The sequence below is a fragment of the Helianthus annuus genome, chromosome 15 (assembly GCF_002127325.2).
Source record: "Helianthus annuus cultivar XRQ/B chromosome 15, HanXRQr2.0-SUNRISE, whole genome shotgun sequence".
Taxonomy (NCBI): domain Eukaryota; kingdom Viridiplantae; phylum Streptophyta; class Magnoliopsida; order Asterales; family Asteraceae; genus Helianthus; species Helianthus annuus.
The window spans coordinates 170040478-170054760 of NC_035447.2; the positions used below are offsets into that span (position 1 = coordinate 170040478).

Consider the following 14283-nt stretch of genomic DNA (forward strand, 5'->3'; position numbering starts at 1 on the left):
AGTAAGCATGAATGGAAGGAAGTACGAATGTGTACCCCAATGCATCTATGATAAGTAAGAAAAGTCAGTTTACCTTAAGAGGTCAAACTACAAAGATAGGCAAAATAAGTAACCTTAAGGAATGAAACATGGAATGTGTAATAGCATGTACATAAGAAGTTGTAAAAGGATTATAGACGAATAATCATCTAGTATAATGAATGTTCGAATGAAATATACTAACTGCTAAATTGTTGATGATTATGTTAGAACTCTTGATGTGACTATTAAGTCAAACATAAATGTGTGTGTGTGTGTAAGAGGAAATGAGAAAGGTTTTGGGGACGAAACCTTATTTAAGGGGGGTAGACTTGTAACACCCCAAAACCCGAATGTTTATACTTGTCGTATGTTCCTATATAACTTAGTATGAAATAACTAACTAGGCTAATTAACCTAGTTAAATGTGTGGTTAAAAGTCTTAAATGACCAAAATAGTGCAATTTATGTTAAGTGACAAAGATGAGGGGCCAAATGGAACAAGATGAAAGTTAAGTTACTAAATAACAAAACTCTCACACACAAACACACATATCGTGTGTTCGAGAATGAGCAGGAAGCTCCCATGGAGCCAAGAACCCTAGCTTCATCCTTTTCATCAAATTGGAAGGATAAATGAAGCTCAAATTCAGAACCGAACGCGAATTTGTGATCACCTACACTAGGGGATCATAAGGTATGTCTTAGATTCTAGATTTGATAATTACCCACGAAGTGGGTTATGTTGTAGATCATGAATTGGTATAAAATTGAGCATGAGTATGTGTTAGATTCATCATTTGGAACATGGATTATGCATGGTTTAGGTTAATTTGATGTTTAAGGGTGAAACCCGTTTGTTATGGTGAAGATGATGACATGGGTAAATCATCTATGCCTAAATTCTTGCTTAAAATTGATGTATTTTGATTTGTAAGATGGATTCTTATGAGGGGAATTGAAAGAAATGTGATACTAGTATGTTTGATGTTTATGCATGTATGATTCATGTTGATTAGAAGGAAGAAATTGATGAATTATGTATGAGATTAGAAGGATATGCATGAACTAGTTGTACACTATGCTTACAAGGTAGTACACATATCAAAAGTATGATGAAATTATGAAGAACCTAAGATTAGATCACTTGTAAGTGATTAATAAGTAGTTATGAAGTGGGTTTTAGATGATGTAATGTAAATTGATGATTTACTTATGTTAACAATGTTTGGAATCATACATGTGTGTGAGTGTTTAAAGAAATTGGATAAGAAATGGTGAATTGTTGTTAGATGAAGTGAACAAAATGTGATGATAATATGTATGATGTTTAATTTTAAATACCACATGTTGATTAGTAGAAGGATTTGATGAACTATGTATGAATTTAGAAGATTGTGCATGAATTAGTTGTACGTTATGCTTAAAAGATGGTACGCACCCCAATCGTATGATAAGATGTATGTATTGTCATCCGTATAGTCGATTATGATGTTGCGGGTATATAATGATAGGTCGAAAGTTAAACTAAATGAACCGTTGACTTCTAAAAGTCAACCGTGTATAAGAAGGATGGTTAGACGAGTTGTCATAATTGTAAGATTAAGGTAAGTTATATGGAGCGTGTTTGACGAATGTGTGTTTAATGCGATGACATGATGGTTTACATGAGTTTGAAATGATATGAATTTGGTCACATGTATTATGCTTGCTAGAAGTAACTGATGAAAGTCAAACAGGAATTATGCGATCGATATGATCGTTAACATGTACAATTATGTATGCTAATAAGAATGTGATTTCGATGACATGGAAGTATAGGAATCATGTCGAGACGGAATCAAGCACGGAAGGCTAACGGGTCAAAAGTGGCGAGGAAACGAGTATGAACATGGACGCACGAGGTAAGTGATTTTTTTGTAATCACTTGTTAGTTGTTTATGTAAAGTTATGTGCAATTTAATTAAGTGTGATGATCGAGGTCAAGTAGGAAAGAATTGTATGAGACCGATGAAGTATTAAACGGATCTTAGTTTTGATCCGAGCGAGGTATGTGTGATTAAGAACTGTAGCTAAGTAGTAGGATTGGTTACTTATGCAAGGGAGTCCTTTGTTGTTGAGGGTAGAGCAAAGTTGACAAAAACGCCCTTGATGGGTAAAACAAGCAAATGGTCTTAAAAGTTGATTACAAACAAGCTATTTGATTAAATGAATGTTTTGAAAAAGCAAGAAAGCGAGAAGTATGGTTGTCGTAAGCTAAAGACCTTAAAATGCGCAAATACCCTTAACGGGCCAAAATAAGCTCTTGAGCGAAAATGGGTCAAGAGGATGCAAGACATCCGAGAATTTAATCTTGTATGATATACAATGTTGACATTATTAAGTTCATAAGAAGTCTTGGTCAAACAAACAAGTTTTATGGATGAAGGCATGAGCGGGTCGAATAAATCATAAATGAATGATAAGGCGATAGCGTGTAAGTTAAGAATTTCCTTAATCCGGATATGGGATTTTAAGTTCATATGATAGAATGTGAATTTACAAGCATGTAGGAAGAAACGGGAGGTCAAACGGGTAAACGGTTCAAAAGTTACGCGCGTTTTAGTGCGTACGGACGACGAAACGAACCTGCAGAAAAGTGCAAAAACTAGAGGGCGTCGCCGACGGGTAGGGGGCGTCGCCGACGGGCAAGGGAAAATCAATTTTTGTGCTGACGGGTTAATTACCTGTCTACGGGTTTTTGGGCTACGGGTAAATGCAAGGCCCGTCGCCGACGGCCCTAGGGGCGTCGGCGACGGCCTTCCCAAGTCCCAAAAGCTGAAATCTTGTTATTTAAGTTAATTTATGTACCGTGGGCTTCGGTTTGATATCCGTGGACTACGGTGGACTTTCCAAACATGATTTTGATGGTTCCTTAGATGTTTATGGGCTATAAAGCTAAGTCTAAGACCCATGTTAATAATGTATGATTATGTAAGAGGTACGTGTGATCTAGTACGTGTTCGTTAAAGTATGTACGTATGTAGATGTGTATGTATGCATGTATAAAGATATGTACGAGTGTATGCATGTACGTAACGATGTAGGAAGGGTATGTATGTATGTAGAGGTGTATGTACGTATGCATAAAGATATGTATGTATGTATGTATGCATGTATAAAGATATGTGTATTTGTGTATGTATGGGAGTACGTGTGATCGTAGGCATGAATGTAGAGACGTATGAATGTAGGTACGTATGTAGAAGCGTATTTATGTATATATGAAGATACGTATGATAGTATGTATATATGTGAAGGCGTAGAAATGTATCTATGTATGCAAATGTGTATTTGTGTATGTATGGGAGTACGTGTGATCGTAGGCATGAATGTAGAGACGTATGAATGTAGGTACGTATGTAGAAGCGTATTTATGTATATATGAAGATACGTATGATAGTATGTATATATGTGAAGGCATAGAAATGTATGTATGTATGCAAATGTGTATTTGTGTATGTATGGGAGTACGTGTGATCGTAGGCATGAATGTAGAGACGTATGAATGTAGGTACATATGTAGAAGTGTATTTATGAATATATGAAGATACGTATGAGTGTAGGCATGTATGTATTGAGGTATGGATGTATGCAAGAGTATATGTAAGTATGATTTTGGATACGTTAAGTGTTAATGATATTAATCATGTACCTGGAAAACGAAGATTTACGCAGGTACATTATTGAAGACTCACAAGGGAATGGATACGCTAATGATATGCTTAAAGTTAGAGAGAAAGCTGAATGGAAAGTGTACATGTATTGAGTCTTGTTTATGTATTGTATACTAATGTGATGAATGTATGTGGTGAGTGCAGGTTGTACGAATCACGGGTGGTTATCACGAGGAATAGAGCTCGAAGAGCGAGTCACAAGCTAGATTGTACGGGAATAACCGAATATGTATTATTAGTAATCAGGGCTTATGCTTTACTTTTTTGTAAAAGATACATATTAAAACGTACTTTCAAGTAAGTCATGACGTTAATAATGAAAGAAATTTTATGGCACGAGTTTCCGCTGCGACTTTTTGTCAAATACGAATTAGGGTGTAACAAGTTGGTATCAGAGCCCTGGTTTGAGAGAATCAAGTAAAAGGAGGTGAATACTTGAACTCAAACCGGTGTGCTCTCGTGACCAAGAACCCGTACAATCCAAGACTCGATCGAGGCCTAAATGCAAAAGCGAATGTAAGTATGTATTAGATTATGTATTTGAAGGAAACTAATAGTATGTTATGTGCAAGGTAAGCTTAAGAGTTTGAAGAGGGTGATCCGTGAATGCAGAATAGGATGAACGCTAAGGCGGGCGAAGGTGCAAATAGGCAAATTAACCCCAGGTACACAATACTAATATGTATGAGTACCGATGTCAAAAGAAAAAGGAAGGGGTCTCCTTGGGAGAGTAATTATTAAACGAAAGACAATGATGTGGTCTTGGGGAAGTTTTAGAAATATGCACGAAACTGAAACCCATCTCTCGGGCATAAGGCGATGATTACACGAAGGCACGAAACTAGTGTGTGGATTGCGCACCTGGCCAGTACGCAAGAAGCATATGACGTTCGTGAGACCGTGGCAATTATTGCAGGTATGTCCGGTAGAACTGGGTAGCAGGTGGTCGCTATGTTGTAGCGAATGCGAAATAGCAAACCCATTGCGGATTTGGTTATGCTAACGAAGGTTATGATAAGCTATGCGAGCCGACCGGTTCTAGCGAACAAGTCGAGCAAGAATAAGCTACCATCCGTTTTGAACGGGTGACTTTGAATGCTCTAATGAATGCTAGAAGCTTAATCCGTTATACGGATAGAAAGAAGAATTTATGTTAAAAGCGAAAAACCCAATTACTTGGGTAGTCGAATGTGTATGCTTAACTCTCATTGAGAGTGTTTATGCCAAACCCAATTACTTGGGTAGTCGAATGTGTATGCTTAACTCTCATTGAGAGTGTTTATGCCGAACCCAATTACTTGGGTAGTCGAATGTGTAAGAAAGAAGAAAGCTCATATATGGATGGAACTAAAATGAAGTAATTATGATTCGACAACTGAGATGACTAACTTTAAAATCTTGTTGCTGAAGGTAGGTAAAACTTTAAGTTTTTGTTAAACACATGTAAGGAAGAAAAGGTACGAATGATACGTTTGAAACCGCTAGATGGATTCAAACATAGAAGGAATGAAGGGTATGGATGTTACATTTAAATCCGTGGGACGGATTTAAAACATAAAAAGGATGTAATGAATGCCTTTATAAGTAAGCATGAATGGAAGGAAGTACGAATGTGTACCCCAATGCATCTATGATAAGTAAGAAAAGTCAGTTTACCTTAAGAGGTCAAACTACAAAGATAGGCAAAATAAGTAACCTTAAGGAATGAAACATGGAATGTGTAATAGCATGTACATAAGAAGTTGTAAAAGGATTATAGACGAATAATCATCTAGTATAATGAATGTTCGAATGAAATATACTAACTGCTAAATTGTTGATGATTATGTTAGAACTCTTGATGTGACTATTAAGTCAAACATAAATGTGTGTGTGTGTGTAAGAGGAAATGAGAAAGGTTTCGGGGACGAAACCTTATTTAAGGGGGGTAGACTTGTAACACCCCAAAACCCGAATGTTTATACTTGTCGTATGTTCCTATATAACTTAGTATGAAATAACTAACTAGGCTAATTAACCTAGTTAAATGTGTGGTTAAAAGTCTTAAATGACCAAAATAGTGCAATTTATGTTAAGTGACAAAGATGAGGGGCCAAATGGAACAAGATGAAAGTTAAGTTACTAAATAACAAAACTCTCACACACAAACACACATATCGTGTGTTCGAGAATGAGCAGGAAGCTCCCATGGAGCCAAGAACCCTAGCTTCATCCTTTTCATCAAATTGGAAGGATAAATGAAGCTCAAATTCAGAACCGAACGCGAATTTGTGATCACCTACACTAGGGGATCATAAGGTATGTCTTAGATTCTAGATTTGATAATTACCCACGAAGTGGGTTATGTTGTAGATCATGAATTGGTATAAAATTGAGCATGAGTATGTGTTAGATTCATCATTTGGAACATGGATTATGCATGGTTTAGGTTAATTTGATGTTTAAGGGTGAAACCCGTTTGTTATGGTGAAGATGATGACATGGGTAAATCATCTATGCCTAAATTCTTGCTTAAAATTGATGTATTTTGATTTGTAAGATGGATTCTTATGAGGGGAATTGAAAGAAATGTGATACTAGTATGTTTGATGTTTATGCATGTATGATTCATGTTGATTAGAAGGAAGAAATTGATGAATTATGTATGAGATTAGAAGGATATGCATGAACTAGTTGTACACTATGCTTACAAGGTAGTACACATATCAAAAGTATGATGAAATTATGAAGACCCTAAGATTAGATCACTTGTAAGTGATTAATAAGTAGTTATGAAGTGGGTTTTAGATGATGTAATGTAAATTGATGATTTACTTATGTTAACAATGTTTGGAATCATACATGTGTGTGAGTGTTTAAAGAAATTGGATAAGAAATGGTGAATTGTTGTTAGATGAAGTGAACAAAATGTGATGATAATATGTATGATGTTTAATTTTAAATACCACATGTTGTTTAGTAGAAGGATTTGATGAACTATGTATGAATTTAGAAGATTGTGCATGAATTAGTTGTACGTTATGCTTAAAAGATGGTACGCACCCCAATCGTATGATAAGATGTATGTATTGTCGTCCGTATAGTCGATTATGATGTTGCGGGTATATAATGATAGGTCGAAAGTTAAACTAAATGAACCGTTGACTTCTAAAAGTCAACCGTGTATAAGAAGGATGGTTAGACGAGTTGTCATAATTGTAAGATTAAGGTAAGTTATATGGAGCGTGTTTGACGAATGTGTGTTTAATGCGATGACATGATGGTTTACATGAGTTTGAAATGATATGAATTTGCTCACATGTATTATGCTTGCTAGAAGTAACTGATGAAAGTCAAACAGGAATTATGCGATCGATATGATCGTTAACATGTACAATTATGTATGCTAATAAGAATGTGATTTCGATGACATGGAAGTATAGGAATCATGTCGAGACGGAATCAAGCACGGAAGGCTAACGGGTCAAAAGTGGCGAGGAAACGAGTATGAACATGGACGCACGAGGTAAGTGATTTTTTTGTAATCACTTGTTAGTTGTTTATGTAAAGTTATGTGCAATTTAATTAAGTGTGATGATCGAGGTCAAGTAGGAAAGAATTGTATGAGACCGATGAAGTATTAAACGGATCTTAGTTTTGATCCGAGCGAGGTATGTGTGATTAAGAACTGTAGCTAAGTAGTAGGATTGGTTACTTATGCAAGGGAGTCCTTTGTTGTTGAGGGTAGAGCAAAGTTGACAAAAACGCCCTTGATGGGTAAAACAAGCAAATGGTCTTAAAAGTTGATTACAAACAAGCTATTTGATTAAATGAATGTTTTGAAAAAGCAAGAAAGCGAGAAGTATGGTTGTCGTAAGCTAAAGACCTTAAAATGCGCAAATACCCTTAACGGGCCAAAATAAGCTCTTGAGCGAAAATGGGTCAAGAGGATGCAAGACATCCGAGAATTTAATCTTGTATGATATACAATGTTGACATTATTAAGTTCATAAGAAGTCTTGGTCAAACAAAAAAGTTTTGTGGATGAAGGCATGAGCGGGTCGAATAAATCATAAATGAATGATAAGGCGATAGCGTGTAAGTTAAGAATTTCCTTAATCCGGATATGGGATTTTAAGTTCATATGATAGAATGTGAATTTACAAGCATGTAGGAAGAAACGGGAGGTCAAACGGGTAAACGGTTCAAAAGTTACGCGCGTTTTAGTGCGTACGGACGACGAAACGAACCTGCAGAAAACTGCAAAAACTAGAGGGCGTCGCAGACGGGTAGGGGGGCGTCGCCGACGGGCAAGGGAAAATCAATTTTTGTGCTGACGGGTTAATTACCTGTCTACGGGTTTTTGGGCTACGGGTAAATGCAAGGCCCGTCGCCGACGGCCCTAGGGGCGTCAGCGACGGCCTTCCCAAGTCCCAAAAGCTGAAATCTTGTTATTTAAGTTAATTTATGTACCGTGGGCTTCGGTTTGATATCCGTGGACTACAGTGGACTTTCCAAACATGATTTTGATGGTTCCTTAGATGTTTATGGGCTATAAAGCTAAGTCTAAGACCCATGTTAATAATGTATGATTATGTAAGAGGTACGTGTGATCTAGTACGTGTTCGTTAAAGTATGTACGTATGTAGATGTGTATGTATGCATGTATAAAGATATGTACGAGTGTATGCATGTACGTAACGATGTAGGAAGGGTATGTATGTATGTAGAGGTGTATGTACGTATGCATAAAGATATGTATGTATGTATGTATGCATGTATAAAGATATGTGTATTTGTGTATGTATGGGAGTACGTGTGATCGTAGGCATGAATGTAGAGACGTATGAATGTAGGTACGTATGTAGAAGCGTATTTATGTATATATGAAGATACGTATGATAGTATGTATATATGTGAAGGCGTAGAAATGTATCTATGTATGCAAATGTGTATTTGTGTATGTATGGGAGTACGTGTGATCGTAGGCATGAATGTAGAGACGTATGAATGTAGGTACGTATGTAGAAGCGTATTTATGTATATATGAAGATACGTATGATAGTATGTATATATGTGAAGGCATAGAAATGTATGTATGTATGCAAATGTGTATTTGTGTATGTATGGGAGTACGTGTGATCGTAGGCATGAATGTAGAGACGTATGAATGTAGGTACATATGTAGAAGTGTATTTATGAATATATGAAGATACGTATGAGTGTAGGCATGTATGTATTGAGGTATGGATGTATGCAAGAGTATATGTAAGTATGATTTTGGATACGTTAAGTGTTAATGATATTAATCATGTACCTGGAAAACGAAGATTTACGCAGGTACATTATTGAAGACTCACAAGGGAATGGATACGCTAATGATATGCTTAAAGTTAGAGAGAAAGCTGAATGGAAAGTGTACATGTATTGAGTCTTGTTTATGTATTGTATACTAATGTGATGAATGTATGTGGTGAGTGCAGGTTGTACGAATCACGGGTGGTTATCACGAGGAATAGAGCTCGAAGAGCGAGTCACAAGCTAGATTGTACGGGAATAACCGAATATGTATTATTAGTAATCAGGGCTTATGCTTTACTTTTTTGTAAAAGATACATATTAAAACGTACTTTCAAGTAAGTCATGACGTTAATAATGAAAGAAATTTTATGGCACGAGTTTCCGCTGCGACTTTTTGTCAAATACGAATTAGGGTGTAACAAGTTGGTATCAGAGCCCTGGTTTGAGAGAATCAAGTAAAAGGAGGTGAATACTTGAACTCAAACCGGTGTGCTCTCGTGACCAAGAACCCGTACAATCCAAGACTCGATCGAGGCCTAAATGCAAAAGCGAATGTAAGTATGTATTAGATTATGTATTTGAAGGAAACTAATAGTATGTTATGTGCAAGGTAAGCTTAAGAGTTTGAAGAGGGTGATCCGTTATTTCTGACTCGTTTGAGAAAACCGGTGTCGGTCAATATTCTGACGAGTCAGTTGTTCCTGATTCTTACGAGGGGACCGCTATTTCTGACTCGTTTGAGAAACCGGTGTCGTCCAACTTGAGGGAGACAGAGTGATGTATTGCAAAATACATCGGTATTCGCGTCGGTTTTAGTCGTTAGTTAGTTAGTTTTAGTGTCGGTTTAGTTTAGAATGTACATACGTTTGATTTATTTGTGTTTCCAGGTCTTTACAGCCAAAAGGATCGAATACGAGCAGAAATCTGGAAAGGCGGAAGGCTGGCACGGAAACCGAGGAAGTCGGGAGCTGAAACGAAGCGAAATTACAGTTCTGGAGTTCCCAGGCGGGCCGCGTGGACTTAACAGTCAGCTTTACGCGCCCCGCATGAACTAAAAAGAGAAATCAAGGAAACTTAACCTCTCGCGCCCCGCGTCAACTTGAGCAGAACTTCTACGCGGGCCGCGAGAGACATGAAGAATGTTTCTGATCTTTTAAACCCTGGGCGGCCCGCATCACCTCTTCACTATATTTTACGCGGGCCGCGTGAAGATGTTATGTCGGCAACAGTCGTGGATTGCATGGAAAGTTAGGGTTTTTGGTTATATAATAACATATACGCGTGCACAGCCGGATATAGACGAACTTGGGCATCTTAGGGCAAGTATTGGCTGCTGATTGAAGGCTGTGGAAGTGTTTGGAGCATCTTGGAAGCTTGGAATCACTGGGATAGCACTTTGGAGCATTCGGGAGTGAAGATTCGGGTTCTACATACCTTATTCTTTCGTTCTTCGTTTGTTTAAACCTTGTTACTCATGAATTCAGATTATACAATGTTTTTAATTATGTTCTTGATGATGTTTTCCGGCTAAAACCATAAACTACCTAGGCTAATGACTATGGCATAATAAAGTTTGGATTTTTATTTGATTATTGATGTGGTTGTGGATCTTTCTTGTATTGTAAACGCTATGGTAGTTTGTCTTGGTGCGTATGTGTGCTTATGATTATTTTATTATTGTTTATTGTTTCATTCGATTCTTGGTGACGGTCTTTATCACGGAATAGAGTCAGATTAGGGTTCTTGATTTAGGTGAGTGTCTATATCACAAAATAAGTCATTAATCCTTTAGGGTGAAAACGCGTTAGTAACCTTAGGAACAATATTCGGTAATTAATTAAAATCAAGTGTGCTGCTAGACTCGTCGCGGAAAGGCTCGAGGATATTAATAGGTCTCGGAGTAGTTATAAGGAATTAACCACCCATTGTCTATTAAGCCAAGATTAAACCCATAGTTGCTTTAGATGTTCGCGCGGCAAAGTAGAGCGTCTTACATAAGCACTTTCAAGAAACTAGAGGACGGAAAAGAAATCTAGAAAACCGGTGAGCGTAACATCCTAGGTAGTGCCACAAGAATCGCCTCGAGAGTGTTTGAGGGGCTTAGTGGTATCTTAATAGGTTTAGCATTAGAAGATCCCGGTTCCACACCACAGCATTATCATATAGGAATCCATTCTGAGTTTAGCCTGCGTCTAGCCTAGGTAGTCTTCATCCTCACTGGTCAGACCCTTCGTTCGAGTTCGTGTCTAGCTTTCTAGTATTCTTTTATTATTTTATCTAGGATTTTTAGAACCCCCCCCCCCCAAATTAATAAACAATTTAGTATGTCGTGTCAGTTTGAGTCTAGATAGAGTCGTAGCGTAGTCAGTAGAGTCTCGTGGGTTCGATACTCGGACTTACTTTAGCTTTACTACATCGATCGGTTCACTTGCCGGTTGCGTGTTTAGGGTTTAGGTCGAGTCTTAGTTTTATAAATTTAAAGCTTAGAGAGTCTAGAATTAGGGTAATTTAGTTAGTTTTATTTGACCCATTTTCAGCACATCAAGTTTTTGGCGCCGTTGCCGGGGACTCTTGGCGATTGCGCTGATTACTTTGTTTGGACTTACTTGACATATTACGTGCTTTTTGTTTCTTTGTTTGAGTCGTAGGTGTCTAAGTAATTTAGTGTCTTTTTATAGTTAGTCGAGTCATTTAGTAGAGTCTTCTTACTTGTTTGTTTTCGGTTTTTGCAGTGGATGCCCCATACGCGCTCGCAGGGACCGCCGCCGTTGCCGTTTGCACTCAAGTCTTCCTTCTCGTCATCTACGTCCGAGGTACGTGCTTCTAGCTCTACTTCATTTTCACAGTCCACCCCAGCTTTCGATTTTACACCAAAGTCTTCACCCCACAATTCCCCGCCACCCACCCGCCCACCTAGTCCACCACCCGTAGCTCACATGGCCCGTAGGACAGTTTACGACCAGGCTACCACCGGCTTCGCCGGTGGTAATTCCCCCATCACCCTTCCCGAGATCCCGAACGATCGGTCTTGGCAGATACCATCCTACATTATGACCGCCATCACCAATTCCTGCCAGTTCCATGGTCGTGACGACGAGTATGCCCCCGCCCATATCAATCGCATCACTCGTCTCTGCAGCACCTTCTCCATTGAGGGTGTCAATCTTGATGCTAGGTATCTTCAGGTTTTTCCGTTCTCACTTGCTGGATGCGCAGCCGTCTGGTTTGATTCCCAGTCTGCTGGCACTTTCACTACTTGGGCAGGCCTTCGCGATGCATTCTTAGCCAAGTATTTTCCGCCAGCCAAGGCATCTCGCCTTCGTGACCAGATCCACTCATTTCGTATGGAGCCAGATGAGCCTTATCACTTAGCTTGGGAGCGTTTTCAGACCCTGATTACCCGTTGTTCTCAGCATGGTCTATCTGACTGGGCGTTAGTAGAGAAGTTCTACAATGGACTTACTCCTGAGATTAGGGCTCGTTTCGATACTTCAGCAGGAGGTCAGCTTATGGGAAAGAAGACAGTGGCGGAGTGCAATGATTTATTTGAGAGTTTTGCCCACTCCGATATGGACTACAGCACTACCAGCAGGACTTCCATTCCTGTGCGTACCACCTCGGCCGGTCGAGGGGTAAACCAAGTTGGCTTGGATTCATCGGTAGCTGCTGCAGTCGAGAGAGCGAAGGAGGAATTGAGGCAAGAGATGAGGCAGGAGTTGAATGAGATAAAGAAGAAAGTCGATAGGTGTGAGGTTTGTCGAGGGGGACATGATACTATAGATTGTCCTACGATCACTCTTGAGGTGGTAGAGTACATAGCCGGTCAGTCTAGGGGTCCCACGAATCCGTTCAATAATTCTAATTCCAACTGGCGCGGTAGTGGTAATTCGAGTGGTTATCGTTCGTCTGGAAATCCTCCTGGATTTCCATCTGGTCAGTATCAGAGTAGAGGGCCCGGTATTTACACGCATTCTGGTTCAGGGCAGTTTAGTGGGCCAGGGTCGAGTGGTCAGTTTTCGAGTGGAGGACCGACTCAGGAGAGTCAGGGTAGTGGGAAGGCTCCTGAGGTTAGCACGAACAGGTTGGAGGAGATGTTCGCCCAGATGATGACGCGGACCGATGCGTTCATGAAAAATCAGGAGCAAACTAACAAAAACAACGAGCTCCAGTTCAAGAATCAGCAGGCCGCCCTCCTTGATCTTCAGAGGACAGTAGGCGGGCTTGCTAAGCAGTTGCAGGAGCACCCGCCGGGTCAGTTTTCGGGAAACACTTTCACGAATCCCGCGAACCAGTCAGCAAAGGCGATTACGACCCGTAGTGGGAAGAGTTTGGGAGAGGTCGTGAGAGAGAGAGTTGAAGAGGAGAAAGAGGATGAAGTCGATGAGGAGATCGAGATGGAGGCTCCAGGCAAGGTGCACACGAGGCTAGCCCCAGCAAGTACAGCACACGCCGAGGAGTCGCCAGTAGAGCAGAGAGTGGAGAAGCAGCCGACGAAGGTTCGGCCGGCACCGGTGATTGATTATTCTCGCCTTCCGTTCCCCGCCCGTGCCAGGCAGCAGAAATATGCTCAGGAGTACGGGAAATTCCTCGAGATGTTTACTCAATTGAAGATCAATCTTCCGTTTGCCTAAGTACGCGAAATTCCTTAAAGATCTTTTGAAGCGTAAGGAGAGAATCGGTGAGCTTTCGAATATTCCATTGACAGGAGGTTGTTCCACGGTAGTCTTGAATAAGCTACCAGAGAAGTTGACCGACCCTGGCACATTCACGATTCCATGTCTCTTTGGGGGAGCCGTTACCCCTTCTCACGCCTTAGCCGATTTAGGGGCCAGCATCAACTTGATGCCATTCTCGTTGTATGAGCGTCTTGGTCTAGGAGAGCTTACACCCACGCGCATGTCATTGTCCTTGGCTGACCGATCAGTCAAGTATCCTCGTGGGATAGTAGAGAATTTGTTGGTGAAGGTCGATAGGTTTGTGTTCCCAGTAGACTTCGTTGTGCTCGATATGGAGGCCGATGAGAGAGTTCCGATTATTTTAGGCCGTCCATTCCTTTGAACCGCAAAGGCGATCATTGACGTCTTTGACGGTAAGATTTCTCTTCGCGCGGGTGACGAGGTTGTCACATTCGAGATCGATAGGGCGATGCAGCATCCTAGTTGTGGAGATGATGTTAGTGGGTCGTGTCATTCCGTCTATTTTCTCAATTCATTCATATCTTGTGTCGACACGTGCTTCGAGTACATTAGTGGAGCCGATCTGGTAGGTG

At 39.9% G+C, this 14283-nt stretch overlaps 1 protein-coding gene across 1 annotated transcript; it reads left to right on the forward strand.

The window, feature by feature from the left end:
* The first annotated feature begins 11749 nt into the window (after positions 1-11749).
* LOC110914404 lies at positions 11750-14072 on the forward strand. Its single transcript, XM_022159197.1, has 2 exons — positions 11750-13426; positions 13647-14072. Exons 1-2 carry the CDS (start codon positions 11750-11752, stop codon positions 14070-14072), a joined length of 2103 nt encoding a protein of 700 aa, XP_022014889.1.
* The last annotated feature ends 211 nt before the right edge of the window (positions 14073-14283 follow it).